Consider the following 13,783-nt stretch of genomic DNA (forward strand, 5'->3'; position numbering starts at 1 on the left):
ACAAAGCCAATTTTCAGTGGAGGCCCAGGGAGAAATGCTCTAGAAGCATGTTTTTTTTAAGATGGGATGAATCCAGAGCATCTGGAGGAAACCCATATGAATGGAAGGAGGACATGCAGACTCTGCACAGAAGGCACTCCAGAGAATTGAACCGGAGAACCTCTTGCTGTGAGGCAACAATACTGCTTGCACCACTGCAGCGTCCAATCACTACATCCAACTATATCAACATTGTTTAAGATATTCGTGCTCTTATTCATTTTCTCATAAAATAGTCTGAAGCTCTCAAGTATACCTTTAATATCAGTTCTTCTTTCTTTCTGTTTGTATGTGTTATAATTTCTCTGATATTGGTTTATTTTGTTCATATTCTTGGATCTAACATCAAGTTTATGTAAACTTAATGGGTTTACTAAAAATGTTTGAAGTTTAATTTTTTCAGGTTTATTGAAATTTTGTCATTAGAATTTCAACATATTTTGCATTTAAATTTTTAAGATCTGACTGACTTATGGTATCTTTTGGTTTTAGGCATAACTTTAGTTTATCTATTTTAGCCTGTAGGGCTATTAATTATTTGTCACATTCTCTTATTTTATTAATATACCAACTTGTAACTTTTCCATTTAAATATGCCTTCAGTGAATCACACAAGACTATGTCAGATACTTCATCATTCATTTTATTTCTAAGAAATATTTGACATCCTTAAGATACCATTCCTTAAAATGCTTTATTTTAACAATGTATGCTGGAAATCTCCTATGATATACTTAACTGTCAGTATTTAATATAACACTGAATACAATAACATTATGATCTGATAATAGGTTCATAGGTTCATAGGTTCATACTAGGCTATCTGCCCTGGGGCAATTACAAGCCTAGCCCGATTTTTTTTGGCTTATGCCACCCCTTGATTTGAGTATACTGTGCCCTTTTTAAGGTTTAGTTTACTGTGCCTCTGTCTAATAGTGACACGGAAGTAATCCCCGGGACAAACCTACAATCTCCCATCCACTCATCGAGATTCTTCTTGAAGAGATTCAGTGAGGTGCTCTGCCTAACATGAATTGGAATTCTATTCCAGAGCGAAGGGAGCCTCTGGGTTATGAATCTGTCCCTCCAGCAAGTTCTATTTATTTCTGTGCTGAGGTTCAAGTCCCTCGAGCGTGTGGCTCTAAGGGATTTAGATTTACTGAGGTGGAGCATGTCCATTAATTCTGGATTAGACATAGCTTTATATGTCAGGCATAGATCGCCTCGAAGTAGGCGGTATGCAACTGAGTAGAGCTGGAGTTTTTTTAACCGAGCAGCATATGGCATCTGCTTGAGTCCCTTGATCCTCTTGGTGAGGTACTTTTGAGGTCTTTCTAATTGCTGCAGGTGTCGGGTAAGGTACATTCCAAAAGCATTATATTCTATGATAGGCCTGATGAGGGATGAATAAAGGGGCACGATTACCTCTCTTGATCTAGATGTGAATCCTTTCATGATGAGGTGGGCTATGTAGAAGGTCTCTCTAACCACTTTGGCAATGTGGTTGTCAAAGGAGAGATTGCTATCAACATGGGTCCCCAGATCCCTAATTACTTTCTCTGTACTTAATGGGTTACCGCCTATGTGGTAATTTGTGGGCACTTTGTTTTTGCCAAAGGGTATGACTATACACTTTTTGGCATTTAGCTTTAGACCATGGCTCTGGCACCAGTTATCCGTCTCTGTGAGACCTTTTTGAAGGATGTTTGTGTCAACTGGAGAGTCGATTATGGCGCCCAGTTTGCAGTCATCTTCGAACTTGGTGAGCCATAGTCCTCTCACGTTTGCCTGCACCTCGGAAAAGTATATACCGAACAAGAGCAGTCCCAGGACAGAACCTTGTGGGATGCCACTTGTGACCGGTTTCGAGTCTGACATGGCTCCAGCAACTCTCACTCTGTGGGTTCTGTCTTTGAGCCAGTTTGCGACCCATCTTGTGACATAGGGGTTTATATTTAAGCTGGATAGCTTATCTATGATGCCCGAGTGGGGTATTGTGTCAAATGCCTTTGCTAGGTCCAGATAGGCTGTGTGGACTACCTTCCCTTCATCTATGGCTTTGGTGACTGTTTCAAAGAAGTCGACCAGGTTCAAAAGGCAGGATCTGCCCTTGACGAAGCCGAATTGGGTAGGATCTAGTGTCTGTAGTTCCCCAATGTCTTTGTTTATGAGCTCCATGATGATCCCCTCCATAGCCTTGCAGACTAAGCTAGTCAGGCTTATGGGGCAATAGTTTCCAGGGTCTGTAGAGGCTCCACCTTTGTGGAGTGGGACCACTGCTGCTGTACGCCATTCTGTGGGCACATATCCTGTAGTGAGGCTGAGATTGTACAGCTGTTTTATTTGAGGGGTTAGTTCTTCTTGGAGTTCATGTAAGACACAACCCGGGACGTCATCTGGTCCCATGGAAGCAGTGTTTTTTGCTTTGGAGAGGGCAGCCTTCACCTGAGCATCAGAGATGTTTGGGAGGCAGCCCTCTGCCGGGATAGATGCTTGCTCTTTTGGGGGGGAGGGGGTGGAGAAGTTTGCACTGAACCTGTCTGCCAGGATATTGATGATAACTGTGGGTTCAGTGTATTTTTTGTCATTTAGAATCAACTCAGAACAAGTCTGGGAGTTGCATCCCAGGTTCCTAACATAACTGAAAAAAGCCTTATGATTGTCTTTAGTGTCCTGTGCAATTTTTCTCTCAAAGCTGGCCTTGGAGGATTTTATGAGGGATCGTAATTTTTTGCTAGTACTGATCAGAGCTGCCTTCCCTATTAGAGATTTTGCTCTATCATGCAGTAGCTTCCTCCTTATGTTGTACAGTTTATTTATGGCTGGGGTCCACCAGACTGGACGCCTGCCTTTGGATGATTGGGTCTTGGTTTTGTATGGGATAGCATGATCCATGCATTCCTGGAGATGTCCGTAGAATGCATTTATATAGGATTCTGCAGTTTGGGCCATAGTTTCCACTCGCCCTGGGGCCTTGAAGGATTCCACTTCAGTTTTGAGAAGTGAGAAGTTCGCTTTTGAGAAGTTTTTCACTGTGGTTTTCTGGGTTGGGGGTGGGGTCGGTATGTGGATATCCAGTGAAATTAATTTATAGTCTGATCTTACCAATGAGGGATATACTTCTGGTATGGAGCATAGAGTACCCATGTTGGTAATGATCAGGTCTAGTATGTTATCCCCTCTTGTGGGAGTGGTGACTAGTTGTTCCATAGCATTTGAGTTTATAATTTCCAGGAACCTTTGGGCTAAGGTGCTGGGGCTTGAATAGTGCTCGCAGTCTATGTTTGGGTAGTTGAAGTCGCCCAATATAATGGTGTTCGGAGAGATCTTCATGTTCTCCAGTGTTTTCAGGAAAGCCAAGTGGGATTTCTGACTTTGAGAGGGTGGTCTGTAGGATGCTATAAACTGAAAAGCAGTCTTGCTCACTGTTAGTTGCACATGGATGATCTCCGATACTTCGTGCAATGCCACTAACCTGGAGGTGTGGATATCCTTGATAAATATGGAAACTTCCCCTCCTTTTGTGGTTCGGTCCGGGTTTTGGGGCCGAAAAGCATGATATGAGGTATAACCTGGTAGTGCTGGGGTGCTCTCTGGAGCCTTGAACCAGGTTTCTGTCACTGCACAGATATCAATGTTCTCCATACTGAGGAGAGCTTCGAGTGCATGCATCTTGAGGTTAAGACTTCTGGCGTTTAGCAGCATTACCCTTAGTTTCTTGTTCCTTGTGCTATCTATGGAGGTGAGTTTGACTTTTGAGCCTTGCCTAAAAAAGGCACTATGGGGGTGGAAAGAGCCTTTGCCAATATCCGAAAGCCCAGTGGTGACTGGTGCAAGCCGTCCCTAGTGAAGCAACGTGGCTTGTCGAGCATGTCATCCCAGGCTAACAGACACTGGATCCCCTTTGAATGACACCAACATTTTAGCCAATTGTTAAAATCGATCATTTTGTCTTTGTACTGTGGCATCATTCTAGGTGAGGGTAAGATGCTGCTCAAGGTCAGGGTCATACCGGCCTGGGCTACATGATCAGAGAGCTACTCTATGTCTCTTTTCATGTAGTCCAGGGAGGTACGTGTCAGGTCATTCACACCAGCATGTACGATGACTGAGTCATATTTCTATTTGCTTTGGATTGACCTGAGTGCTTGCATTATGTGCCGGATCCTAGCGCCCGACAGGCAGCTCACTGTGACCTTCTCTTTGTTCAGCCTGGTGAGCGGGACGTCAGTGTGTCTGACAATAGAGTCACCTATTACAAGAGTATCAAGTGTGTTATTCAGCCTTAAGGGCTGTGGCTGCTTGGCACACTGAGTTTGTGGGCTATGTGTTGGGGTGTTTTGTTTTGGGGTAGCGTTTGCTTGGATGTCTGCTTTGGAGGTCTCTGTTGCTTAGGTAGATTTTTATTTAGAGCCTCTGAGTATGTTTTTGTGTATTTATGTGTTTGGTTCACTGATGTGGTGGGACTATGTGATACTGGAATTGTGTTGTGTGAGGTTACCTTCTCCTCCTGACTGGTTTCACCAGTTTTGAGATGAGAGAGCTCAGCCTCCAGTTTGGCTATATGGTTGCGTCTCTCACATATATTTGAACCTGTTTGGATTAGGAGTGGGTTGTCCGTGTACATGAGACAGTTGTAACATTGCCTCAAAATTCCCAGATTCACCAGCTGGACTGGAGAGGAAACCATTGACTGACCTTTGGACATGCTAGAGTAATATAGGGAAACTGAATTAAGACGGACCAATAGGGGTCAAGGTAATTGTAGAGAGTATAAGAGTAAGTAGTGCTTATGGTTTAATAGTGCTAACTTGTAAGATTACTTATTTGGACCAGTGAAGGGCCTTAGAATGAGAATATGGTGTTTAATTTGAGAGATAGAGCAGTTCTAAGGGAAAAAGTGAAGAGCAGACTTCGTGGAGCCAGGAATAGTTTAAACCCAATTAGGCGGTGCTGCCCATTGTTGCGCTATGCACAAAAATGTGCAAAACCGCACAAAAGAGGGTTTTAAGAGAGGGAGATCAAGGAGTTTGGAATTGACCCAAAATGGCCAATAAAACTACAGTTTCAAGGCAGTAACCACTCCCACAGGGGCAGGCAGGCTGCTCAATGTTTATCACTGCCACTGATGAACAGAGAGACTTCCCTTTAGCCCAAGCAAAAAATGGCCTCCAAGAAACTTACAAACAGTTCAGAACAGCAAGCCTGTAACTGAACTTTTTTAAATCTCAAAAAAGTGGGAAAAAAAGCAAGTTTTTTTGTTTTTTTTTAAAGATAGCAGAGGTTCACAAGTATCAACAAGTTATAACAGTGCAGTAAATGACCCCACCCTTGAGTGCTAGGCCAGAGACAGATAAAATGCAAGTTTTAAGAAAAAAAAACGATTTTAAAAATAAGTGCAAACAGGAAATTCAGTAAACAGCTCTAGGTTGTGTTCTAAATACAGCCACCAATGCAGAAATCAAGTTTAACAAGCCAGAAAATGCTCAAAGTAGGTGGCTATGCAGAAAAACTTAGCAAATAATCTGAAGAAAAATACTTAAAATCTCAAAAGTGGCTCCTTTCTTCTCTCAGCGATTTCTTCTCTTGGTGGGTGCTTCCCCAACAGTCAACAAGTCTGAAAAGATGCCAAAACCATGAGGCAATCTGGTTTTAAGAGAGGGAGATCAAGGAGTTTGGAATTGACCCAAAATGGCCAATAAAACTACAGTTTTAAGGCAGTAACCACTCCCACAGGGGCAGGCAGGCTGCTCAATGTTGATCACAGCCACTGATGAACAGAGAGACTTCCCTTTAGCCCAATCAAAAAATGGCCTCCAAGAAACTTACAAACAGTTCAGAACAGCAAGCCTGTAACTGAACTTTTTTAAATCTCAGAAAAGTGGGAAAAAAAGCAAGATTTTTTTGTTTTCTTGTTTTTTTAAAGATAGCAGAGGTTCACAAGTATCAACAATTTATAACAGTGCAGTAAATGACCCCACACTTGAGTGCTAGGCCAGAGACAGATAAAATGCAAGTTTTAAGAAAAAAACGATTTTAAAAATAAGTGCAAACAGGAAATTCAGTAAACAGCTCTAGGTTGTGTTCTAAATACAGTTACCAATGCAGAAATCAAGTTTAACAAGCCATAAAATGCTCAAAGTAGGTGGCTATGCAGAAAAACGTAGCAAATAATCTGAAGAAAAATACTTAAAATCTAATGAACATGATACTATTGAAAGATTGCTTGTAACAAAAACTTTATCAATATTTGTTTGTGTGCCATATCTATATGAGTAATGGGTAAACTGAAGTGAGTTTGTTCATATACAGCTTTTGAATTCATTAGATTTATAACACTTGACAATTATTTTGCTGAAGATGCGATTCTCAGTTTCCTTTCCGCATAGGTGTCTTTGTCTGATAAAATACAATTGAAGTCTCACCTTGTATATGACAGGCAATAGTATCCAAATAATGTTTGCATCTTTAGCTCTGACCCCTGAATGTAATACGAGTTTACCAAAGTAAGTAATTTTTTATTCGACTCAGTAACAACAATGCTTAACATACCATTTTTATCAACATAGCAATCTTTTACTATAAGCATTACTGATGAGTTCTTCCACAGAAAGAGAGTACCTCTTCTTTTGATTCAAAAGCCAGATCCTGCTAAAATTAAATAGTTATTTAATGATACATTATTAATATCTTTGTTGAGTGAATACATTTCTTGTAAAAATACTATTTGAGACTTATGCAACTGTAGATATTAAAGTATGTTTCCCCTCTTAACTTGATTATTTAGTCCATTAATATTAATGTATACACATTTAAAATCATCCATTTACATAAGAAAATTTACATTAGGAGGACTGGGATTATTTATCTAGTGGAGGTGTTTACCTGATCTTTCTAAGCTGGGAAACCCACTAAATGGTTATAAGTATTTTTTTATACTTCTCTATTATACTATGACTGTACTTCAGCAGTTAAAAAAACTGTACTGTTTGCTGCTGCTTTGCACAGTATGCTACTACTGCATTTGTTGCACTTTGACTGTATTTCACACCAACTGCTGCTTTTTCTTAATTTAAGAAAAGACCTGTTTCTAGTGCTTTGTTCTGTTGTTATTATTAATTAAAAAAACTGTGCTGTTTTTTACACTGTTGCTTATTTAATTAAAAAAATCCTGTTTTTTTCTGTTGTTCTTTTGCACTTCTGTTGACCATAGCATAGACTGGATTCAAACTGGCTGAATTCAGTCCTGTTTGTAGACTGAGCACTTGTATTAGAGAAGCCCCCCTGTACCCTTGTGGCTGGAGTGTACAGTGGTTACTGGTTCAGGGATCTGTTTGAGCATTTTCATTGGTGCAGGGCTCAGTTTGAGCTTTTTCATTGGTTTCTTTGTATTAACTGCTTTACTCTTGCTTGCATCTTTTTCTCCATATCTGCTGAGATACCAGGTTCAAACATTGCATTATGGACTGTCAGTTTCCCTCTGTTTCTCTTGACAGCATGGTGGACATTATTTTTGAGGAAGTATAGCAACTGTCTCATGTACACTGACAACCCCTTACTCCTAAATTACTCAAGTAGAATTTGTGAGAGATGCTCCTACTCTATGAATCTGGAATCACTGCTCTAGCATATGCCCAGAGCAGCAACACTAAACAGGTTGCCAGCTCACACCATGACTTCTGTTCGTAATATCCATCCAGTACATAAACCTTCATATGCAGAGGTACTCTCCAGAAACTTACCTAAATATCAGAGACCTCCAAAACACAAACATGCTACATCTAACACAACACCCAAAGCACCCAATACATACTAGCACCTGTGTCTCACCAAATACATCCTTAAGGCTATAAAAACTATTCCAGATAATTTATTTATAGGTGGCTCTATAGTGAGATATACAGACACCCCATTCACCACGTTGAACAAGGAGAAGGTTATGGTCATCTGTCTGGTGCAAGGATTAACCAGATCATGCAGGCACTCAAGTCTCACAACAACAAGTACTGCTATGATTCCCTCATAGTTCATGTTAGTATGAACAACTTGAAATGTACCTCTCTGAACTATATGAAAAGAGCATGATTGAGCTATTTGAATATGTGTGGTTATGTCCCTAGTTTTACCCTCACCTAGGATGATACCACAATATAAACAGAAAATTATTGATTTTAATAATTGGCTTACTTTCTGGTGTCATTCTAAGCTGATCCAGTTCCTGTCAGCCAGGGATGACATGGCAGATAGACTAGGTCATAACAACAAAATTCCTGACATGAAGATATCAAACACAAAGAAACTAAAGGTCATCATGCTAAATGCTAGGAGTTTAAATCTGAAACTGCATTCTCTGGAAGCACTCCATTCTCTGGAAAATGTTGATTTCTGTGCAGACACAGAACCTTGGGTCAAGGCTGCATAATGTACCCTGGCCTTGCAAGGCTACAATGCCTGTCACACTTTCAGACTGAAAATTGAAGATGTGAGAACCAAAGGAGGTAGAGTATCTATCTTCATTAAAGATAATTACACCTCGAGACTGGTTAGACAAGAAAACTCTATGGAGCTGCTAAAAAGTCCAAATTACTATGGATAAGACACTCACTTCAGCTCATCAACAGTTGTAGATCCCCTTCCATAAGCCAAGATGTTTGCACTAAGCCAATAAGTTTGCACTAAAATCTATCAGCTGAAAGTAAAAACATTGGAGCACGATAGGAAAGACTATGGTGAGAGAAAAGCTTATCCACAAAAAAACAATGAATTCTAATTTGGATTCACAAGAAGACACTGAAGTTTTTCAGAGAGCATCAATATCTGAATTTGTTAACCCTCAGTCAGAACATGAATATCTCCCTTTAGAACATCTCCTGCTCAGATGCTTAGATCTGATGAAAAATATGAGATCGAACAGTGAACACCAGAGTTACCATCCATATTCCAAGAACATCAGTTTGTCTGTGGGAAGAGGGAACAAGAGGAACCAGTGAGGCTGCAAGAGATGACTGAATTAAATTGTTGTAACATTATTAATAATGTTGCTTATAATTTTAAAATCTATAATTATAGTTCATTTAACTTTACAGTTGAACACACTGATTTATTTTGTAGGGGGCGATCCTTTGTACCTGCAAGAAGGATGGACTTGACTAGGACTATTTGTGAACTTAAACTTTATGCTTAGAATTTGATCTTGCAATTAATCATGGCTAATCAGGTTCAATAAAACATTTCTACATGAGTATTACAAACTCCTAGTACCTTTGACCCTGACTTCCACCCTACATTAAAATTGTTTGAACATCTCTTTATTGGTAGATTTATGACATTTGCAAAACAAACGACTATTGTTTCCAATTGTATAATTTAACCCCTCGTCAACATGATTTATTAATGGAATTAAAACAAGAGAATAATTTAAGGTTTATGTGTCCTGACAAGGAAGGGGGCCTGGCTGTTATGCATCAAATGGATTATGAACAACACATGTTTAATTTATTATATGATTATGCATATACTGAGGTATCACTTATTGAGGTGCATCTGTCTTATTCTAAAATTGATATAATACTACATGGCATGCTTATGTAGAATGAGATTAGTCAGGACGAATATTGTTTTCTATCAGTAAAGGATCCCAAGATTCCAAATGATTTGGTGTACCTAAGATATATAAATGTATAGAGAGTCCCCCCTTTCATAGGTTCATAGGTTCATAGGTTGGTACTAGGCTATCAGCCCTAGGGCCTATACAAGCCTAGCCATAACAATTCCCTGGCTATTTCTTCCCACATTATTTACTTTCCTGGACCCCTGTCTAGCAGGGTGACTGACGTGATCCCTGTGGTGAATTTCCTTTCTCCCATCCAGTCGTCATAGTTCCTCTTGAAGAGGTCCAAAGAGGCACTCTGCTTGACATGTATGGGCAATCTATTCCAGAGTCTGGGGAGTCTCTGGGTCAGGAACCTATCCCTTCAGCATGTTTTGTTTATTGTGATGACAAGGTTTAGATCCCTGGAGCGTGTAGCTCTGAGGGATTGGGATTTCTTTAAGTGTAGCATGTCCAACAGCTCTGGTTTGACATGGCCTTGTATGTTAAGCAGATTTCAACCAATTGTGGATGCTGATGCATCCAAGACTATTTTTTTGGCTCGATACATAGATAACCAGTTGAATAATAGTGTTTATAATAATATTAAGCACATATGCAAAGATTTATGGGAGTTCCTGAAGAAAGTAAATGAACTTGTTCATGTTCAAGATTTAATTTTCATCACAATTGATGTGTAAGATTTGTTTAAGTACATTCCTCACACTATAGGATTGGAATGGTTCATTGATTATTTAGCTCATACTTTATATTTCCTCCAAGGAATTAACAATACTTTGACTACCCTAATGGATAGTGTTCTCCATAAAAATGATTTCACTATCACCAGAAAGAAAAGGGTATTGCAATGAGTGCGGCATGTGTTCCTTTATATATCAATATAGTTATGGCAACTTGGGGAGGACTGGTACATCTTTAATTGTAGTTTCAGTTCATCTTGGAGTATTTATATAGATTACCTAGATGATATATTTATCACTTGGTCAGACGACGAAAGGAAAATTGATGAGTTTATTACATGCATTAACAACACAACTTCATTCTTGCGATTTACCCATAGTATAATCACCGATACTACAGGTTACTTGGATGTTAAATTAACCACGAACCCTGTAAAATTTCAACTTAGTTCAAGCATTTATAGAAAACCAACATATTCAACCTCACCTCTTCACTTTTCTAGCAGCCACCCGATACATCAAAAGAGAGCAGGCATTAAGGGACAGCTGGTGTGTGCTGCCAGAATGGTGTCTAATGCAGATGATTTTTTGAATGAATGTAAATTGCAATTTAATATGTTAAAATAGGGGATATTTAGTGTCTTCTCTTAAGACTATTAAGGATGAAGTTATGAGAAAAAAATTAAATGGTACATATGTCACTTTGTTACATGACAAGAGCAATGTTATTTCTACTATGGCCTCAGCGATACATAATATCAGGGATATTAATGATGAATGTGTATGGGGTGGTATTACCGAACATACACTAAGCTATCAACATTTTTTTATCATTACATATTCTATACATAGCCCTGAGGTGAGTAGTATTGTGAGGAAACATTGGTAATACATTGTGAATGATCATATACGTTATGCACAATTAGGCATTCAGCCAATAATTTTTTATAAGAAAGGGTTTAATTTTAAATGGTTATATGATAGCATGGTCATTGACCCTAAAGCCACTAGGGGTGGTATACATAGGTGTGGAGCATGCTCTAAATGTTCCTTCATTTTAGAGGGAGGTACTTTTATTATAAAAAAAAACAGACTTAAAGAATCTCAGTTAAATTGTATTGTAATACCAAGGGGGATACTGTACGCTGCGCTTTGTTACATGATGGTTTTTGTATTGGCAAATCAGAGAGGAGGCTTAGAGATCGCATATATGAATATTGTTATGATATTCATACACAAAAAACACCAATGCTCTTAGTAGGTACGCATTAAAGCTTTCCACCCCACTACTTCTGTTTTTGTGTTCTAGAACCAATAAAATAGGATCCTAAGAGTGGTCCTTGAAAAATCCGAGTAGAAGAAAGAGACTTATGGTGGCAGGTATGTCATAATGCTACAGCTCCCCCTGATTTAAGCAATGTCATTTCCATTCAAAGCTTATTAAAAAGGAGAGCATATGTTAAGTAAACAGTTTTATTTACAAGTAGTATGATCATTTTATATATGTATTTTCTAATGCTGAGTAAATATTATGACAGGTCTAGACCACAGACAACAAGCTACACCACCATGACGTAAAACCAATGTAACTATTTTACTTAACTTGTTTAGCACTTTCATCCACAGGTATCTTGGACCTCTTCAGAACAAATACTTCAGTACACCATACAGTTTACATATACTCCAAGCCCCTCCCTCCAATTAAAGCTTGTACTTCTTAAAAGTGAAACAACCCCCATCCACATACAGTCACATTGATTGTAATCAAACCAATATAAAAGCATTGTATTCTAATGCCAGAAAAACAGAATTAATACATATTAATTTAACCCTAGTTGCATGTTAATAAAATCAGATTCCTATTACATGAACAAACTTTTCAAAGCTCGACACCTTATGATCGAACTTTGAAAAGTTAGAAGGTTAAATGTAACGGTGCCGTATGGTGCAGAATGGGAGAATTTCCCTTTTCTGCACTGAAGTGCGATCTCTGAGTTGGTATATTTAAGTAGGGGGGTGGGGGGTGCAGGGAGGCTTGACCCCTGCTCGGAGCGTTAAGGTAAGTTTTATTTTTTTTTTTTATGTTTTATTATATATTGAAATTTCAAACTTCGATCATATGTTGTTGAACACATGGGATTCGAAGTTTTGAAACTTTGAATATATAATATAGACCCATATAATCATATATTCTAACTATTTTACACAATAAAAATGATGACTGATATGGACAATAACCAGAGAAAAACTCAGGAAAAAAGTATTCAGCCCTCATCTTCAAGATACTACTGATAGATAAATTCTCTTTAAGACCAGGGTGGACAGTTGCATTTGTCTTAACCTGCCATCTAAATTCCAAAAATTCCAGGTAGTCCTCACTTGGACCACCCCTCTGTCCTAAATCAACCTGATCTATTACCGAGAACATAAATTTGTGTTCAGGGTATTCTTTTACATGTCTAAAAAGTGCTTTTTTTCCTTCTTTCTTCATTATCTTGTATATATGCTGGTAAATCCTTTTACTTAACCCTAGTTTTGTCTTCCCAATATAAAATGCCCTACAAAGATCACAAAGAGCCACACTGACCACTCCTTTACTGTTACACTGAAATTTACGGTGAAGTTTTATCCCACTGTATATTTCTATATTAACTACAGAGCCCTCTAGTATATAACTACACTGGGGGCAGGTGCCACATTTGTGCATCCTGCCTCTATGTTCATTATTACCCAGTCCTTCCAAGATTGGCTTGAAGCTTGTGTCTTTTTTATATACTGTTATTGTTTTTTTCCCCCCACTATATCAGTATATTCCTTGTCTAGCCCAAATATCTTCCAATTCTTTTCTACTATGCATTTAATCTCCTGGAAAGTAATAGTATATGTTAAGGTATGGCAGTGATTATATGCCACCACCCCTAGATTATTCCTGATATTTTCAGTAACCTCTCAGTTGGGTAACCTCTACTTTGCCCCAGTAAAAGTAAAAATAAACTTATTTTCTCTTTACTTCAACTTCTGTAAATATGTTAGATAAAAAAAAAATCTCAGGGTACCCTCCCCTGTTAAACATATTTCTGAAATTGGCCATTTTGTTTCCAAATTCCAGAAAAGTAGAAACCATAAGTGCAAGCCTTATACATTGCCCCCTCACCAAACTCCTTTTTTGGGGTAAGGGGTGCATACTCTCAAAATGGAGCAAAGAATTAGAGTAAGTGGGTTTTTCAGTAGATACTCGATTCAAAAGTTCTCTTCTGGTAATTCTTCCTTAAAGTAATATCTAAGAAGTTCACAATATCCCAATGAACCTCAATGGTCAATTTAAGGAAATCAGTAGTGGTGTTCAGATAATTAAAAAGTTCTTCTAACAAATTCTGAGAATCATTCCAACATAAAATCATGTCATCCAGATAGCGGCCATAATAAACACAACTATTTCTGTAGTCCCCCATTA

The 13,783-nt window shown here is 38.6% G+C and overlaps 1 protein-coding gene across 1 annotated transcript in view; it reads left to right on the top strand.

The window, feature by feature from the left end:
- LOC122815558 (vomeronasal type-2 receptor 26-like) overlaps positions 1–13,783 on the top strand; it is an 88,208-nt gene that overhangs the window by 34,099 nt on the left and 40,326 nt on the right. Inside the window, exon 3 of the mRNA XM_044088152.1 lies at positions 6,479–6,484. Coding sequence (XP_043944087.1) covers positions 6,479–6,484 — 6 coding nt within the window. The remainder of the gene's footprint in view (positions 1–6,478; positions 6,485–13,783) is intronic.

Source organism: Protopterus annectens, chromosome 1.part1 (assembly GCF_019279795.1).
Source record: "Protopterus annectens isolate FY-2018-M chromosome 1.part1, PAN1.0, whole genome shotgun sequence".
NCBI classification, from domain to species: domain Eukaryota; kingdom Metazoa; phylum Chordata; order Ceratodontiformes; family Protopteridae; genus Protopterus; species Protopterus annectens.